At 46.8% G+C, this 17,946-nt stretch overlaps 1 protein-coding gene across 1 annotated transcript in view; it reads left to right on the top strand.

Moving 5' to 3' along the window:
* Window positions 1–17,205, top strand: part of LOC309653947 (uncharacterized protein) — a gene marked incomplete at both ends in the record, with an annotated part of 65,412 nt that extends 48,207 nt beyond the window's left edge. Inside the window, 3 exons of the mRNA XM_082478673.1 lie at window positions 10,325–10,383; window positions 13,271–14,020; window positions 15,293–17,205. Coding sequence (XP_082334799.1) covers window positions 10,325–10,383; window positions 13,271–14,020; window positions 15,293–17,205 — 2,722 coding nt within the window. The remainder of the gene's footprint in view (window positions 1–10,324; window positions 10,384–13,270; window positions 14,021–15,292) is intronic.
* Between the last annotated feature and the right edge of the window lie 741 nt (window positions 17,206–17,946).

Below are 17,946 nucleotides of genomic sequence, written 5' to 3'. Positions count from 1 at the left end.
ATGCTTATATTATAAGTTCTATTTCTCCTGCTTTCTGGCACTATCATGCTCAGAGTGGAGTCCTGGCAAGGAAGTCAGGATACTTAGGTTCTGAAACCTGGTAATGACACTAACATAATGAGAGAACCTGAACAAGTCAACCCGACCTCTCTGAGCCTCAGTTTCCTTACTCGTGAAATGAGACTGAAAAAAGAGAAAGTTCTCTAAGGGCCTCCTAGTTCTAAAATGCTTCCAGTCTAGGAAATAGCATAGAAGTCAATACGAGTGCAGGCTGAAGGGAAAGACAGGGCAGGGAGAAGGTTGCTTCCAGCCTAGAGAACAATGTCTGAACCATACCACTTGGCTCTTCTGCCCATCTGTGCCCAAGATGGGAGCACAGGCAGTTAATACAGAAGAGTGGAAAACTGCTCAGTCCTTACAGCCATCATTAACTGTCTGATTTTGGGTTTCTCAGGAAGGGTCGATAGTAGAGGTGTCCTGAGAGCAAGAACCTTAAGATAATGCTGTTCCTCAAACGTAGTGAGAATTTCTCAACCTCCCTGAGTTTTTCATGACCCTCTTGTTCTTACAGAAAATTTCCAAAATCCATCTCTACTTGGAACTCTAAATTCTCTGCAGCATTGTCTTCCTGTGGTGAGCAATGCAACTTCCCTAACACGAAGTGTCTGCAACTTCTCCAGAGTCTCTGCCCCTGCCGTCAGTTCGGCATCGGCTACCGGTACCTCTTTCCAGACACTCATGGGTAGTGCCTACCTTTACCAACATTCCAGCACGACTATGTTATCTGGAGTTACTGACCACAGCCAGATCTCCACTTCAGCTCCTTCCTATCCAGGTGTTCTTGAGTGGGACATCACAGGAAGCACTGAAAAGAATTCCTCTTCACTCGGAGACTTTACTCTGGCACTCACTGACCGGCACCCAGCTGCTTCCTCCATGTTTATGGCAGCCCAGTATGATAAAACTTCAGACGCCAATAACATGGTCCCTCTATATCCATCACTTTCTGCCAGGCTTGCTCAGGGAGCACCATCTCAGATTCCAAATCAGGGGCATAGCCGCCTGTCACTTCCCTACCAGGAAGGAAGCCAGGTATATTACTATAACCAAGGCACACTGGGGTCTTCACTGTATGGAGAACTTGGCTCCTGCCCGCAATCCTATGGCTCCGCGTCATACACAGGAAGTAGGGCCTCTGCGCAACCAGAAATGGGAATGGGACTGAAGGAGATTCAGCCCACAAATATCCGACCACCAGCTTCCACCTCTGCAATCTGCCACCCTGTGTCTGCTCAACGCATCACAGAAACAAGTTTTCAAGGTGAGTATACAAACGGCAGAGAAAGTTGAAGAATGAGGTCGGCATTCACAAATGGGGTCAAATCGACAGCTGGGAAGGGGTGTAGAGACAGGTAGAATTTAGATCCTGAGCCTTTAGTAACCACTACCTTCGCTCAGTGCCCTCTGTTTTTAGACTCTATATAAGAACACCTAGGGCTTCCCTGGTGGCGCCGTGGTTAAGAATCCGCCTGCCAATGCAATGCGGCGGACACTGGTTCGAGCCCTGGTCTGGGAAGATCCCACATGCCGTGGAGCAACTAAGCCCATGTGCCACAACGACTGAGCCTGCATTCTAGAGCCCGTGAGCCGCAACTACCGAAGCGCACGCGCCTAGAGCGCATGCTCCGCAACAAGAGAAGCCCGCACACCGCAACCAAGAGTAGACACCGCTAGCCGCAACTAGAGAAAGCCCGTGCACAGCAATGAAGACCCTGTGCAGCTAAAAAAATAAATACGTAGAATAAATAAGTTCAAACAATCAATCAATAAATAAACGTAAATTAAAAAAAACAAAAAAACAAAAAGAACACCTAATGCAGGTGGGAAGGTGGCAGGGACACTGTAAAGGTCATCTATGCTACATGTACAAGAACCCCGAGAGCACACCAATAGGTACAACATTTTTCACTGCTGTAGCCGAGCATTCCCCCTGTACTACCACACTGTAGCACTCCCTTCCCTCGTCTACTGCTACAGTCTCTTTGGAAGGTGTCTCAGAACTCTTGTTATGAGAGTGCCAGTTGAAGTGTCCTCACTTCCGTCATTTATACCAGGATTTAAGACCTTGTGGTCCGAGATCCTGTCCAGAGAGCAAGCAGGCTAAGACTCTGTCTTTGTTTCTGTATTTCATCAGAAAGGGCTCTACCCCCTCTCCTAGTTCATGGTGTGAAGTGTTCTTAGCCTCTCGGGAAAGTGGGGAGAATTGAAAGGACTCTATATGAGAATGCTAGGCTTTGTAAAACATTTCAGTTGTTTAAAAAGAAGACTCATTTTGTATTGGACTTACAACAGTCCTATGAGATACAAAGAGAGCCAAGGATCAGTGACATGAAATGATCACCAGTTAAGCATTACAACAGTCACCGCTTACCTCGTAGCATAGGGCACTGTCCATGATCCTTAAGAAGAGTTAGTAGAAATGCCTTGCCCATCTTGCCCCTGAACCCCTTGAAAGGTACACGACTGCTGTGTTGGTGTTTAGGGGGAGCATCTCATTTACCAGGGACTGACTTCTCCCTTGATCCCTTTGTAGTGATGGAGCCTTCCCTGGTGATGAAAAATTCCCTGGGATTGCAACCTCCAAGCCAGACGTTTTGTGTGACACAAACTCAAGAACTCCCCAAGTCCTGCAGTAGCAGAAACAGTCACATACTTGAGAGTAACCCACCATCTGAACTTGGGGACATTTCAGTGACAGCTCCAGTCCAGAGTGCCAGGCGTCTCCTGGCCCTGCCTCCAGCTCCAAGCCAGGGACAAACAGAGAGTAAGAACGTGGAGGATATCAAAACCAAGCTGTCAAAGCCTCTGGAGGCCTACCAGATCCCAATAGAAAACCAAGATCCTCCACTACTCCCTTTAGGAATCCCTGATATTCCCCAGCCGCTGGCCTGCACCGATCCCCTCAGCCAAGAGGAGCAGCCTGGTTCTGAAAATGCTGATCTGGGAGAGAACAGCCTGAGTCGTCAGGACCTAGGGACACTTGAAAATGGGACTGAACCTAGCAGTGGTCTTGCAGACATTACTACACTGGCGGAGGATATTCACCTTCCCCAGCTCTTTAATTCTTGGAAAGATCTTGATCGATCCCAAGGTCCCAACGTGATCAAAGCTGAAGACACCAGAGCCATTAAGGTGAATCAGGTGCAGGAAAAGCCAAGTGTCGTAAAGGTTCCCTCTGATCAACCCAGGAAGAACAAACAGAAAGCCTCTGAGCCTATCGGTGGTGCTCCCAAGGCCAAAATCCAGCCAAAAGATCCAGAGTGCCTGTTAGGGGGAGAAGCGGTTATATGCACTGCTGCAGTCAGTGACAGGGCTCCTGCGAACACGGCCAAGCACTCTCAAGGCAAACCTCAGAAAGCTGCATCCGGAAAGATCAGCAAAACTGAGAGCCATGGGCAGGAAAAGACCAAAAGGACCAGAGGAAGAAACAAGGCTGAAGAGAACAAGCAGTCAGGGAACAAAGTCAAGGCAGAAGACAAGCCAGCAATCCCCAACACGAAGCGAAAGGAACACCAAACTGAGCTTCGCCAAGAGAGCTTTCAAAAGCCTCGAACCTCCCTTGGCGTGCGCATGCTGGAGTCTGTGAAGGTTCTTCATGCGCTGGGGAAGAAGAATGAGACGAAAACTGGGCTCTCTTCCTGTCGGCTCTTGGGAAATTCAAGCAACCCCAAAGACCCCCAGCCACCCCCAGCGATCCAGCCACGGCGGCATACCCCACGTGAGGGTAAGAGGCCTGGGAAAACGCAAGTCCAAGCCCAGAAACCAGACAGCAGTGCTGAAACAGAGTGTCCATCTCCATCCCAGTGTGAGCGGCCTCCTCCTGGGAAGGTCAAGTTGATACCTCTGCCTTTTTCTGCCTGGGACAAGCCTCAAGCTCGACCCGCTCCTCGGAGGCCACAGTCTCTGGCCTCACATCGGCCTGCTGTGGCTTACCGTGCCCAGCCTGGTTCTACTGACTCAGCTCAACCTGCTGCAGTCAATTCATCCCAGCCAGCTCCTGCCTCTTTGCCAGGTCCCGCCAAACCAGCTCAGCCAACTGTGGCCAACCCAACCCAACCGGCTTGGACCAACCATACCCAGCCTCGTGTCCCTCAGCCTGCTGCTCCTAGGCCTGCACCCTACAAAACTTCATCTGGCGCTTCTCTCCAGCGCGAGCCTGTTCCCCCTGCTGTGACTAAGCGCCAGTCCCCACCCAAGCTCCAAACCCAACTTCTACTCCAAGACTTCAGCAAGCAACGAGTTCCATGGAGGGAACCCAACGTGCCTGAGCCAGTCATGTCAAAGCCCATCGAACAAGAGCAGAGGCCAGAGCGAGAGGCCATGAAGAGGCGGGCTCAACAACAACGGGAGAATGCTGCCAGATACACCTCTTCGGGGAAGCTGCAATTTTTCACCCAGAGGGACAAAGAAATGGAAATTGCTGACTACTACGGATACGTCAGGTGACAGCTGCTAGGATTCTTGCTGCCACCTTGGCTACCAGCGGTTCTTCCATACATAGGTAAGATAGGTATAGAACCGAATAAGTAAATGGAATAGAATTAATAGATGAGTAATAAACCTTTCGAATTTTGAGATGCTGCTAACTGGGGCGTGAGAAAGGAAGGCCTGAAAGTTGGATGGGAGAATGAAGGAAAGGGGTAAAAACTGAGGAAAGAGGAAGGAACTTGGCCCAGGGCTAGGAAGGCCAAAAGAGACGTATGGATTTAGGAAAGGAAGCAGGAGTGAGGATGAAATGGCAGAAGCAAAAAGCAGGGTCAGGGGTCTGGGTTGAAAGAACACAATTGGAGTAGAGTTGAAGGTGACAGGAGATGAGTCTAGGTTTACTAGGAGAAATAGAAACAAAGTCTCTCGGGGAGGTTGGCCTTAAGTCTCACAACCACCAGATAGGTATTTCAGAAAACAAGAGGTTCACGACACATCTCTGAAAGGTTTGAGTTGCCTTATTCAGGTGTGATTATAGTGGGGGAATAGGCAAATCTACCAGAGAAGTAGCTAGGGCTCAGAGTCCTCCTAGGGGCAGCTGACGACAGGGCCAGAGCCAAGGGAACTGCTGCATCAGGAGGCCCACGAACAAATCAGGGGCATAGCCGCCTGTCACTTCCCTACCAGGAAGGAAGCCAGGTATATTACTATAACCAAGGCACACTGGGGTCTTCACTGTATGGAGAACTTGGCTCCTGCCCGCAATCCTATGGCTCCGCGTCATACACAGGAAGTAGGGCCTCTGCGCAACCAGAAATGGGAATGGGACTGAAGGAGATTCAGCCCGCAAATATCCGACCACCAGCTTCCACCTCTGCAATCTGCCACCCTGTGTCTGCTCAACGCATCACAGAAACAAGTTTTCAAGGTGAGTATACAAACGGCAGAGCAAGTTGAAGAATGAGGTCGGCATTCACAAACGGGGTCAAATCGACAGCTGGGAAGGGGTGTAGAGACAGGTAGAATTTAGATCCTGAGCCTTTAATAACCACTACCTTCTCTCAGTGCTCTCTGTTTTTAGACTCTATGTAAGAACAGCTAGGGCTTCCCTGGTGGCGCCTGCCAATGCAGGGGACACGGCTTCGAGCCCCGGTCTGCGAAGATCCCACATGCCGTGCTGCAACTAAGCGCATGTGCCACAACGACTGAGCCTGCATTCCAGAGCCCGTGAGCCGCAACTACCGAAGCCCACGCGCCTACAGCCCATGCTCCGCAACAAGAGAGGCCACCGCGATGAGAAGCCCGCACACCGCAACCAAGAGTAGACCCCGCTAGCCGCAACTAGAGAAAGCCCGTGCACAGCAATGAGGACCCAGTGCAGCCAAAAAAATAAATACGTAGAATAAATAAGTTCAATCAATCAATCAATCAATAAACGTAAATTAAAAACAAACAAACAAACAAAAAAACAGAACACCTAATGCAGGTGGGAAGGTGGGAGGGACACTGTAAAGGTCATCTATGCTACATGTACAAGAACCCCGAGAGCACACCAATAGGTACCACATTTTTCACTGCTGTAGCCGAGCATTCCCCCTGTACTACCACACTGTAGCACTCCCTTCCCTCGTCTACCGCTACAGTCTCTTTGGAAGGTGTTTCAGAACTCTTGTTATGAGAGTGCCAGTTGAACTGTCCTCACTTCCGTCATTTATACCAGGATTTAAGACCTTGTGGTCCGAGATCCTGTCCAGAGAGCAAGCAGGCTAAGACTCTGTCTTTGTTTCTATATTTCATCAGAAAGGGCTCTACCCCCTCTCCTAGTTCATGGTGTGAAGTGTTCTTAGCCTCTCGGGAAAGTGGGGAGAATTCAAAGGACTCTCTATGAGAATGCTAGGCTTTGTAAAACATTTCAGTTTTTTAAAAAGAAGACTCATTTTGTATTGGACTTAACAACAGTCCTATGAGATACAAAGAGAGCCAAGGATCAGTGACATGAAATGATCACCAGTAAGAATTACAACAGTCACCGCTTACCTCGTAGCATAGGGCACACTGTCCATGATCCTTAAGAAGAGTTAGTAGAAATGCCTTGCCCATCTTGCCCCTGAACCCCTTGAAAGGTACACGACTGCTGTGTTGGTGTTTAGGGGGAGCATCTCACTTACCCGGGACTGACTTCAACCTTGATTCCTCTGTAGTGATGGAGACTTCCCCGCTGATGAAAAATTCCCTGGGATTGCAACCTCCAAGCCAGACCGCTTTCCTATGGAATGACAGAGAACTTCAGAGAACTTGTCAAGATGAAACACCAGTCAGTCTGCGGGAGAAAGGGAAGAAGAGAACGATGGAAATCGTTTCTGGGAAACTATTTTTACATTATGTTTTGTTTGTTCCTGGTAAATAAACTGAAATCTTCTTAACATTCAAACAAAATCTAAACCACTAAATTCAACAACACAGGAGTATAACTTTTGAAAAAAATTTCTTTGGCTGCGCAGCATGTGGGATCTTAGCTCCCCAACCAGGGATTGAACCCACGCCTGCTGCATTGGAAGCGCAGAGTCTTCACCACTGGACCACCAGGGAAGTCCCAGGAATAGAACTTTTAAAGGAGAAGGTATAAACCCCTGGGTTATATGAACTGGAGATTTTTAGTAAGAAGTCAATAGATCTTTTGTTAGGCACATTTTATGTTAGGCTGTCTCCCTGCACAGGACGCAGGCGCCTTGAAAATGGAAATCACATCCCTCTATAGTACGTCCCTCTTCTTTCTGCTTTGCAGTTTGCTGCTCCACTTGTTCAACCCCACCTAGTAATAACCTATACTTCCCTTGTTCCTGTTTTCCCATCTGGAAAACAGACAAAAGGCAACCAAACAACGCAAAGGTCTCAACAAATAAGGGATACCCAAAACCAGAGATGGCCAGAACTTCTGTATCCCTCATGAAACCTAGCCCGGTGTTCAATACTTAGGTATCATTAATACATGCGTGTTGACTGAAACAGTTGAAACGCAATTCTTCCACTTCCCAGTTTAGTTTTAGTCCTCATACAAAACCTGATCATCAAATTCCTTAATGCTAGGAATCACAGTGAAAAATAATTTCTCAACTGACTTCTGTCAGATGAGTGAGAACTAAGGTTAATTCAGTGTATCTGAAGCATAGAAAGTGAGGGCAAACGTGGCACAAGATGGGGCTAGAGAAGCAGAGAGGATTCTAGAGCACGCAGAGTCTTAAAGGCCACCAGTGTGTTTTCTATTCTCAAAACAATGTTTGTGAGCGATGTTTATGAGCAATGTTCCAACTTGCTTTGAAGCTTTCTTGTGTGAAGAATGGATTGGAGGGAAACAAGATATATGGACACTAGTTAGGACCTAATCGCAACAGACAGGCAAGTTCAGTATTAGGATGTTGAGGGAGAGCTGACAGATTCCAAAGAAATTCAGGAGATAAACTGAAGCGGGCTTCATGGGGTATGAGATGGAGGAAAGGAAGGTCTTAGGGAATTAAAGGGTTTACTGCACACATGAGCAGAGTCTCAAAATTAATCATTTGAACGTACAGAGGTGGATCTCCCAAATGACACCGGTTAGGAAGCAACGGTACGCCCTGTAGAATTCCTAGAGACAGCACAAATCAACTGTTTCGATGGAAAATTCGGCGGGACCCTTGATTTCCATGGGAATATAGAGAAAAGAGACACTGATCTGGCTTGCAGGTATTTAGGAAGTTGTTAGCCTGACATCACATACTAGTCTCATGTAAGTAGGCCGTCTGAAGTATGAAGCTTAGGGGAAAAACCTTGAAGAAAACTTAAAAGCTTAAGCCACACCTCTATACTACACCACCTTTCACAGTTTCTTCTCAGATAAGCAGCATCCCCATCAGTGAAGAAACTCACATCCCATAATAGGAACAACAGGCCTAAAAATTAAATGTGTGTCTTTGGAGGTCCCATCTATGCGATATCTTCCTGGTACCAGAAAAGTCCCCAGGAAGATCGATCTTTGCACCCCTGAAAGCTTACCACCAAGGAAAATGACTAGGTCCATAGATTTCCTCCCTCAAACCAGCCTACCTCACACATAAATCACTAGCAACTCAGCCCTTAACTCACATTATCACAGTCACAAGAGTGGTTAGGGAGAAAAGCACTAACCAGGGGAACTAACACAGAGGCAATCCAGGCCAAGCTGGGCTGGTGGCAGATATCTGCTCCTTACGCTCGGGTGCATAATGCGACTCACCACAATGCCTTTTTCACAGACCCTTTTTAAAGTTTCTCCACAAAATCCAACAGCTCAAGTTAGCTCATGACGCTTCAAGGTAAACAATCGTCAAGAGAAAAACATGCAATATGTCTTACAATGTTGGATTCCTTACAAATAGGACAAGGAAATAACCATGTAGACAAAACCAGAGCATTTGAAAACATCTGTGTTCTACAAACATACCAGTGAATGCTATAAATAAGGTAATATGACATAAAACAAAATGAAAACTAGATGTGAGACTGTTCTCTTCAGTGTACAGACTTCATGGCAGTTGCTGCACGATCTAGCTACTTATATCTACAACTCTCTGTTCTGTTAATACAAAATGAGGCCCAAGTGTGTCAACTTGTTTCCCACAGAAACCAAAAAACCTACATGCATCTCTTTTCTCCGGTGCCCTTTCACCTTACCTGCTCCCAGTTCTCCACCAATGTCCTCCTCTTTCTCTAATTATTCTCCTCTTCATTGTGCTTGGCCTTGCACCCAAGCATGCAAGACAGAGAGTCCTAGAGGTCCGAGATTCTAGAGGGGCTGTTTGCAAGGGGGAGGAGATTACGGTAACTGCCACACTGTATATACTTCTGTGCAAAGAAAGAGGGACAGTGTTCAGAATGTCTCTCACATATAAAAAGAGCTGGATGGCAGGATACCTGTGTGGCCCAAGGAACTAGAGCTAGCAAATCATGGGCAAAACAATTGCAACCAAAGGCTGGAAGAGGAAAGGTCTGCAACCAGCTCTGTCTCCTGGCTCTCTGGTATTTGCTGCCAATGGGCAGAGTCTATTTCGTGAAGCATCAAGCACTGAAAAGAAGACTCCTGCTGCTGGAAGTTGACAGGAAGGAACATCCAATGCAAGATCAAGGCTTGTCCTAGAAGCAATGCCCATAATGGAAGAAAAAAAAAAAAAAAAAAGAAAGCGGAAGAGAAATGTTAAGTCGCAAGTCCAACCTGGCCCCCAGCCTAGCCCAGCCCAAGGAAGGTAGGAGTCAAGGAGAAGAAACTAAAAGAGAAGAGCCTTGGACCACAACATTCTCCACAGGGTACACTCAACAAACTTCACCCTGCTCTTTAACCAAGTTACAACTGTAATAGTTCAAACTACATGGCTCTTTCCTTCCTAAGGATACTAGTTAAATAAGATCTATATAGCTCTAAGTATATGATACATAAAATAGAATACTCTGTAGAATATAAGTAACTGTTAGTTAATTATATTAATGAACGTCTGTAAGAAATGTTGCAATGATTTCCCTAATGGAAGAGCCTGGGGGAGGTAAATCTGTCTTCTAGGATTTCCTCCCCAGAGCTCAGAAATTGAGGGGTTGTTTTAGCTCTCCTACGCTCTCTTCACCCAAGCCCGCCCTCCTGTTGGGGATCGGACCTCCCTATTGGCTAGCTCATACCTTTCAACTGCCTGCTTTGTGACATCACTCTCCTACCAAACCTACTACCACTTGGTAGAGGTCTTGGGGTTTCCGTGGAGCCGTTTGGACCAGTAACCAGTGACCTTTGTACTGGACACGTGCGCCGTTCAGCTGCAGCCACTCAGACATCCTCTAGTGTTGTCTCCTCATCCCTTGTACCTGCAGTTGATGTCTCCTCTTCTCTGACCATGTCAGGTAAGAAAAGAAACTTTGGAAAGTTTTGCGTTCGATTTCTTGTGCCCCTAAATTGAGGAGGAGATTCAAAATAGCGTGGAATAATGAGGGAAAGTATTGAACTACAAGTCTGGAGACCTAATTTCAGTTTTGACTTTGACGTTTACTGTCTGTGTGACTTTGGACAAATCACTGACTGCCTCACAAAGCCTGCTGCTTTCCTTATCTGTTACGTTAGGATACCACATTGGGTTGATCACTCTGATCCCCTTCTTTTCCAATATTGAGCCTTAAAGGGTACCCATGTAGAAAATGAAATCAGAGACTTCTCAAAAGAGTGTTTCAACAGAAACATAGAAAAGCCAGGTGACACAGAAAACTAGCGATATATACCAAGATGTTTCATCTCCAATGGTCTCCCTCCACTAGTATTTCGACTAGTTGAAAAGAGAGAATAGGGAGAGAGGATGGAGAGTACTGGGCTATATAGGGAGGCACAGAGTCAAACGTAAGCAAGTTTAGGATTGTTTTCATTAGCACAGGCCAACAGGAACCAAGAGATGGGAAAAAAATATAAGAATGAAGAGGGAAAGCATAGAGGAGCTCTCAAGAAAGAGGCAGTTTGCCATGGAATGTTGATGGGAGCCAAAGATTTTAAATTAAAGCAGAAACAGCACAGAGGGAAATCTGCTCAGAGCAGGGCAAAACAAAGCTGATGGTAGCAAATCCTTACATTAACAGACTAAGAAGGAAAGTAAGGCCAGAACAGGGGATCACCAGGAAGGGCAGCCTATCAGAAAAGTCATACTCCGTTTTCTTTCTTTTATTGCCTCTCTGAATACAGCTGGCACTTGACAGTTTGGAATAGAAACATTTTAGAAGTATGTTTTAGAAATGATGCTTCCTAGAAACCAGAAACCAAAGTGGTTATCTAGGGGGCTGCTTTTCAGTGTTCTATTCTTTCTAATTTTTAAACTAGGTAGACATTTGACCAATTAAACATTTTAAATGATATCTTCTACATTGAATCAGAAGGACTATTTCCTTTGTGTGATATGTAGCTTCTAAGGCAAGGTTGCTTTTCAATTTTTACAGTTATTTCCTTCCTAACACAGAGAGCACATTGATCAACAGCCATCGTTCGCTTGTAGATCTTAGCTACCGGAGAAGAAAAAGAAAAAGTCAAGCCCCACATCTCTAATTCCCCATTTAGGGAATTCCCTGGCGGTCCAGCGCTTAGGACTCGGTGCTTTCACGGCCAGGGCCACGCGGCGCGGCAAAAGAAAAAAAGAAAACACAAACATCCACGTTTATCTAAAACAATGTTGTGGAGTCCTTTGGATTTTCTTACATTTGAAAATCTTTTTTAATTGGATTCTAGGGATGATGGTTTTTTGAGGTCTTGGGATGTCATCTTCTTGGATGTGGAAGATGATTCTAAGTTCTAGGATAAATACAAAAACCTTCTTGATACTTTTTAAGCTTCCTTTCTGCTTATTATATGAGTTATATTCATGGACAGATATATTTCTCCTAGGCTTAATACCTGTTACTTGCTGGGTAAAAATATGAATGAGCACAATAATGAAACTCTTTTACACTTACTATTTTGCTGTCTGCTTTGTACCGGTTTTCATTGAAATACTTGTCTATATATGTTGTGGCTACCTATACATTCACATTTGTTGCATTCTGTTGCTTGTTATGCATTTTTTACTGATTTATCGTCTCAGTCTGTATGCATTGGCTAGGAATTCATTCACCTCTATCACCTCCATCGTGTTTTTTGGTTAATAGTATTCACTAAAATAGAGTGGGCAAAATTCACTTTCATAATATTGCATGTATGGTACAGAATGTCATTTGTTAGTAAATTCATTAGGCTTTGATACTTGCCCACATACCCCAGTTTTCATTAATATCTATGGATTTCTTTTTCGTTACGTAACATGTTTTTCATGATTTTTCTTTGTCTTTCTAGAACTTATTGTATCTTCCTCCATATAAATCATACGCAATAGATCAGCTTATTCATCTATTAATTATTACTGCTATTATTATTGGTGGTGGTGTTATAACCACTTTATAGATGAGTAATCTGAAGTAATCAGATAACTTTTCTCTTTCCAAAAGCACTTAAGAAATCCACTTTCGGGTAATCATTTTGAGGTAGGATGAGAAACCAGGCTTGAAGAGGGCAAACATGACTCTTTCAGTTCACCAGTTGGACTGAGCTATACGTCAACTCTAGGTAATAGCGTGGGAACTGCACAAGCAAAGGGAGACACTGAAGATGACAATGGTAATGGCCGTACTGTTTTCTAATGGACAAAAAAAATGCTTATATTATAAGTTCTATTTCTCCTGCTTTCTGGCACTATCATGCTCAGAGTGGAGTCCTGGCAAGGAAGTCAGGATACTTAGGTTCTGAAACCTGGTAATGACACTAACATAATGAGAGAACCTGAACAAGTCAACCCGACCTCTCTGAGCCTCAGTTTCCTTACTCGTGAAATGAGACTGAAAAAAGAGAAAGTTCTCTAAGGGCCTCCTAGTTCTAAAATGCTTCCAGTCTAGGAAACAGCATAGAAGTCAATACGAGTGCAGGCTGAAGGGAAAGACAGGGCAGGGAGAAGGTTGCTTCCAGCCTAGAGAACAATGTCTGAACCATACCACTTGGCTCTTCTGCCCATCTGTGCCCAAGATGGGAGCACAGGCAGTTAATACAGAAGAGTGGAAAACTGCTCAGTCCTTACAGCCATCATTAACTGTCTGATTTTGGGTTTCTCAGGAAGGGTCGATAGTAGAGGTGTCCTGAGAGCAAGAACCTTAAGATAATGCTGTTCCTCAAACGTAGTGAGAATTTCTCAACCTCCCTGAGTTTTTCATGACCCTCTTGTTCTTACAGAAAATTTCCAAAATCCATCTCTACTTGGAACTCTAAATTCTCTGCAGCATTGTCTTCCTGTGGTGAGCAATGCAACTTCCCTAACACGAAGTGTCTGCAACTTCTCCAGAGTCTCTGCCCCTGCCGTCAGTTCGGCATCGGCTACCGGTACCTCTTTCCAGACACTCATGGGTAGTGCCTACCTTTACCAACATTCCAGCACGACTATGTTATCTGGAGTTACTGACCACAGCCAGATCTCCACTTCAGCTCCTTCCTATCCAGGTGTTCTTGAGTGGGACATCACAGGAAGCACTGAAAAGAATTCCTCTTCACTCGGAGACTTTACTCTGGCACTCACTGACCGGCACCCAGCTGCTTCCTCCATGTTTATGGCAGCCCAGTATGATAAAACTTCAGACGCCAATAACATGGTCCCTCTATATCCATCACTTTCTGCCAGGCTTGCTCAGGGAGCACCATCTCAGATTCCAAATCAGGGGCATAGCCGCCTGTCACTTCCCTACCAGGAAGGAAGCCAGGTATATTACTATAACCAAGGCACACTGGGGTCTTCACTGTATGGAGAACTTGGCTCCTGCCCGCAATCCTATGGCTCCGCGTCATACACAGGAAGTAGGGCCTCTGCGCAACCAGAAATGGGAATGGGACTGAAGGAGATTCAGCCCACAAATATCCGACCACCAGCTTCCACCTCTGCAATCTGCCACCCTGTGTCTGCTCAACGCATCACAGAAACAAGTTTTCAAGGTGAGTATACAAACGGCAGAGAAAGTTGAAGAATGAGGTCGGCATTCACAAATGGGGTCAAATCGACAGCTGGGAAGGGGTGTAGAGACAGGTAGAATTTAGATCCTGAGCCTTCAGTAACCACTACCTTCGCTCAGTGCCCTCTGTTTTTAGACTCTATATAAGAACACCTAGGGCTTCCCTGGTGGCGCCGTGGTTAAGAATCCGCCTGCCAATGCAATGCGGGGGACACGGGTTCGAGCCCTGGTCTGGGAAGATCCCACATGCCGTGGAGCAACTAAGCCCATGTGCCACAACGACTGAGCCTGCATTCTAGAGCCCGTGAGCCGCAACTACCGAAGCCCACGCGCCTAGAGCGCATGCTCCGCAACAAGAGAAGCCCGCACAGCGCAACCAAGAGTAGACCCCGCTAGCCGCAACTAGAGAAAGCCCGTGCACAGCAATGAAGACCCTGTGCAGCCAAAAAAATAAATACGTAGAATAAATAAGTTCAAACAATCAATCAATAAATAAACGTAAATTAAAAAAAACAAAAAAACAAAAAGAACACCTAATGCAGGTGGGAAGGTGGCAGGGACACTGTAAAGGTCATCTATGCTACATGTACAAGAACCCCGAGAGCACACCAATAGGTACCACATTTTTCACTGCTGTAGCCGAGCATTCCCCCTGTACTACCACACTGTAGCACTCCCTTCCCTCGTCTACTGCTACAGTCTCTTTGGAAGGTGTCTCAGAACTCTTGTTATGAGAGTGCCAGTTGAAGTGTCCTCACTTCCGTCATTTATACCAGGATTTAAGACCTTGTGGTCCGAGATCCTGTCCAGAGAGCAAGCAGGCTAAGACTCTGTCTTTGTTTCTGTATTTCATCAGAAAGGGCTCTACCCCCTCTCCTAGTTCATGGTGTGAAGTGTTCTTAGCCTCTCGGGAAAGTGGGGAGAATTGAAAGGACTCTATATGAGAATGCTAGGCTTTGTAAAACATTTCAGTTGTTTAAAAAGAAGACTCATTTTGTATTGGACTTACAACAGTCCTATGAGATACAAAGAGAGCCAAGGATCAGTGACATGAAATGATCACCAGTTAAGCATTACAACAGTCACCGCTTACCTCGTAGCATAGGGCACTGTCCATGATCCTTAAGAAGAGTTAGTAGAAATGCCTTGCCCATCTTGCCCCTGAACCCCTTGAAAGGTACATGACTGCTGTGTTGGTGTTTAGGGGGAGCATCTCATTTACCAGGGACTGACTTCTCCCTTGATCCCTTTGTAGTGATGGAGACTTCCCTGGTGATGAAAAATTCCCTGGGATTGCAACCTCCAAGCCAGACGTTTTGTGTGACACAAACTCAAGAACTCCCCAAGTCCTGCAGTAGCAGAAACAGTCACATACTTGAGAGTAACCCACCATCTGAACTTGGGGACATTTCAGTGACAGCTCCAGTCCAGAGTGCCAGGCGTCTCCTGGCCCTGCCTCCAGCTCCAAGCCAGGGACAAACAGAGAGTAAGAACGTGGAGGATATCAAAACCAAGCTGTCAAAGCCTCTGGAGGCCTACCAGATCCCAATAGAAAACCAAGATCCTCCACTACTCCCTTTAGGAATCCCTGATATTCCCCAGCCGCTGGCCTGCACCGATCCCCTCAGCCAAGAGGAGCAGCCTGGTTCTGAAAATGCTGATCTGGGAGAGAACAGCCTGAGTCGTCAGGACCTAGGGACACTTGAAAATGGGACTGAACCTAGCAGTGGTCTTGCAGACATTACTACACTGGCGGAGGATATTCACCTTCCCCAGCTCTTTAATTCTTGGAAAGATCTTGATCGATCCCAAGGTCCCAACGTGATCAAAGCTGAAGACACCAGAGCCATTAAGGTGAATCAGGTGCAGGAAAAGCCAAGTGTCGTAAAGGTTCCCTCTGATCAACCCAGGAAGAACAAACAGAAAGCCTCTGAGCCTATCGGTGGTGCTCCCAAGGCCAAAATCCAGCCAAAAGATCCAGAGTGCCTGTTAGGGGGAGAAGCGGTTATATGCACTGCTGCAGTCAGTGACAGGGCTCCTGCGAACACGGCCAAGCACTCTCAAGGCAAACCTCAGAAAGCTGCATCCGGAAAGATCAGCAAAACTGAGAGCCATGGGCAGGAAAAGACCAAAAGGACCAGAGGAAGAAACAAGGCTGAAGAGAACAAGCAGTCAGGGAACAAAGTCAAGGCAGAAGACAAGCCAGCAATCCCCAACACGAAGCGAAAGGAACACCAAACTGAGCTTCGCCAAGAGAGCTTTCAAAAGCCTCGAACCTCCCTTGGCGTGCGCATGCTGGAGTCTGTGAAGGTTCTTCATGCGCTGGGGAAGAAGAATGAGACGAAAACTGGGCTCTCTTCCTGTCGGCTCTTGGGAAATTCAAGCAACCCCAAAGACCCCCAGCCACCCCCAGCGATCCAGCCACGGCGGCATACCCCACGTGAGGGTAAGAGGCCTGAGAAAACGCAAGTCCAAGCCCAGAAACCAGACAGCAGTGCTGAAACAGAGTGTCCATCTCCATCCCAGTGTGAGCGGCCTCCTCCTGGGAAGGTCAAGTTGATACCTCTGCCTTTTTCTGCCTGGGACAAGCCTCAAGCTCGACCCGCTCCTCGGAGGCCACAGTCTCTGGCCTCACATCGGCCTGCTGTGGCTTACCGTGCCCAGCCTGGTTCTACTGACTCAGCTCAACCTGCTGCAGTCAATTCATCCCAGCCAGCTCCTGCCTCTTTGCCAGGTCCCGCCAAACCAGCTCAGCCAACTGTGGCCAACCCAACCCAACCGGCTTGGACCAACCATACCCAGCCTCGTGTCCCTCAGCCTGCTGCTCCTAGGCCTGCACCCTACAAAACTTCATCTGGCGCTTCTCTCCAGCGCGAGCCTGTTCCCCCTGCTGTGACTAAGCGCCAGTCCCCACCCAAGCTCCAAACCCAACTTCTACTCCAAGACTTCAGCAAGCAACGAGTTCCATGGAGGGAACCCAACGTGCCTGAGCCAGTCATGTCAAAGCCCATCGAACAAGAGCAGAGGCCAGAGCGAGAGGCCATGAAGAGGCGGGCTCAACAACAACGGGAGAATGCTGCCAGATACACCTCTTCGGGGAAGCTGCAATTTTTCACCCAGAGGGACAAAGAAATGGAAATTGCTGACTACTACGGATACGTCAGGTGACAGCTGCTAGGATTCTTGCTGCCACCTTGGCTACCAGCGGTTCTTCCATACATAGGTAAGATAGGTATAGAACCGAATAAGTAAATGGAATAGAATTAATAGATGAGTAATAAACCTTTCGAATTTTGAGATGCTGCTAACTGGGGCGTGAGAAAGGAAGGCCTGAAAGTTGGATGGGAGAATGAAGGAAAGGGGTAAAAACTGAGGAAAGAGGAAGGAACTTGGCCCAGGGCTAGGAAGGCCAAAAGAGACGTATGGATTTAGGAAAGGAAGCAGGAGTGAGGATGAAATGGCAGAAGCAAAAAGCAGGGTCAGGGGTCTGGGTTGAAAGAACACAATTGGAGTAGAGTTGAAGGTGACAGGAGATGAGTCTAGGTTTACTAGGAGAAATAGAAACAAAGTCTCTCGGGGAGGTTGGCCTTAAGTCTCACAACCACCAGATAGGTATTTCAGAAAACAAGAGGTTCACGACACATCTCTGAAAGGTTTGAGTTGCCTTATTCAGGTGTGATTATAGTGGGGGAATAGGCAAATCTACCAGAGAAGTAGCTAGGGCTCAGAGTCCTCCTAGGGGCAGCTGACGACAGGGCCAGAGCCAAGGGAACTGCTGCATCAGGAGGCCCACGAACAAATCAGGGGCATAGCCGCCTGTCACTTCCCTACCAGGAAGGAAGCCAGGTATATTACTATAACCAAGGCACACTGGGGTCTTCACTGTATGGAGAACTTGGCTCCTGCCCG

The sequence above is a fragment of the Balaenoptera physalus genome (assembly GCF_965194825.1).
Source record: "Balaenoptera physalus genome assembly, contig: HAP1_SCAFFOLD_1538, whole genome shotgun sequence".
NCBI lineage: Eukaryota > Metazoa > Chordata > Mammalia > Artiodactyla > Balaenopteridae > Balaenoptera > Balaenoptera physalus.
This window is presented reverse-complemented; position numbering and strand designations above follow the sequence as displayed.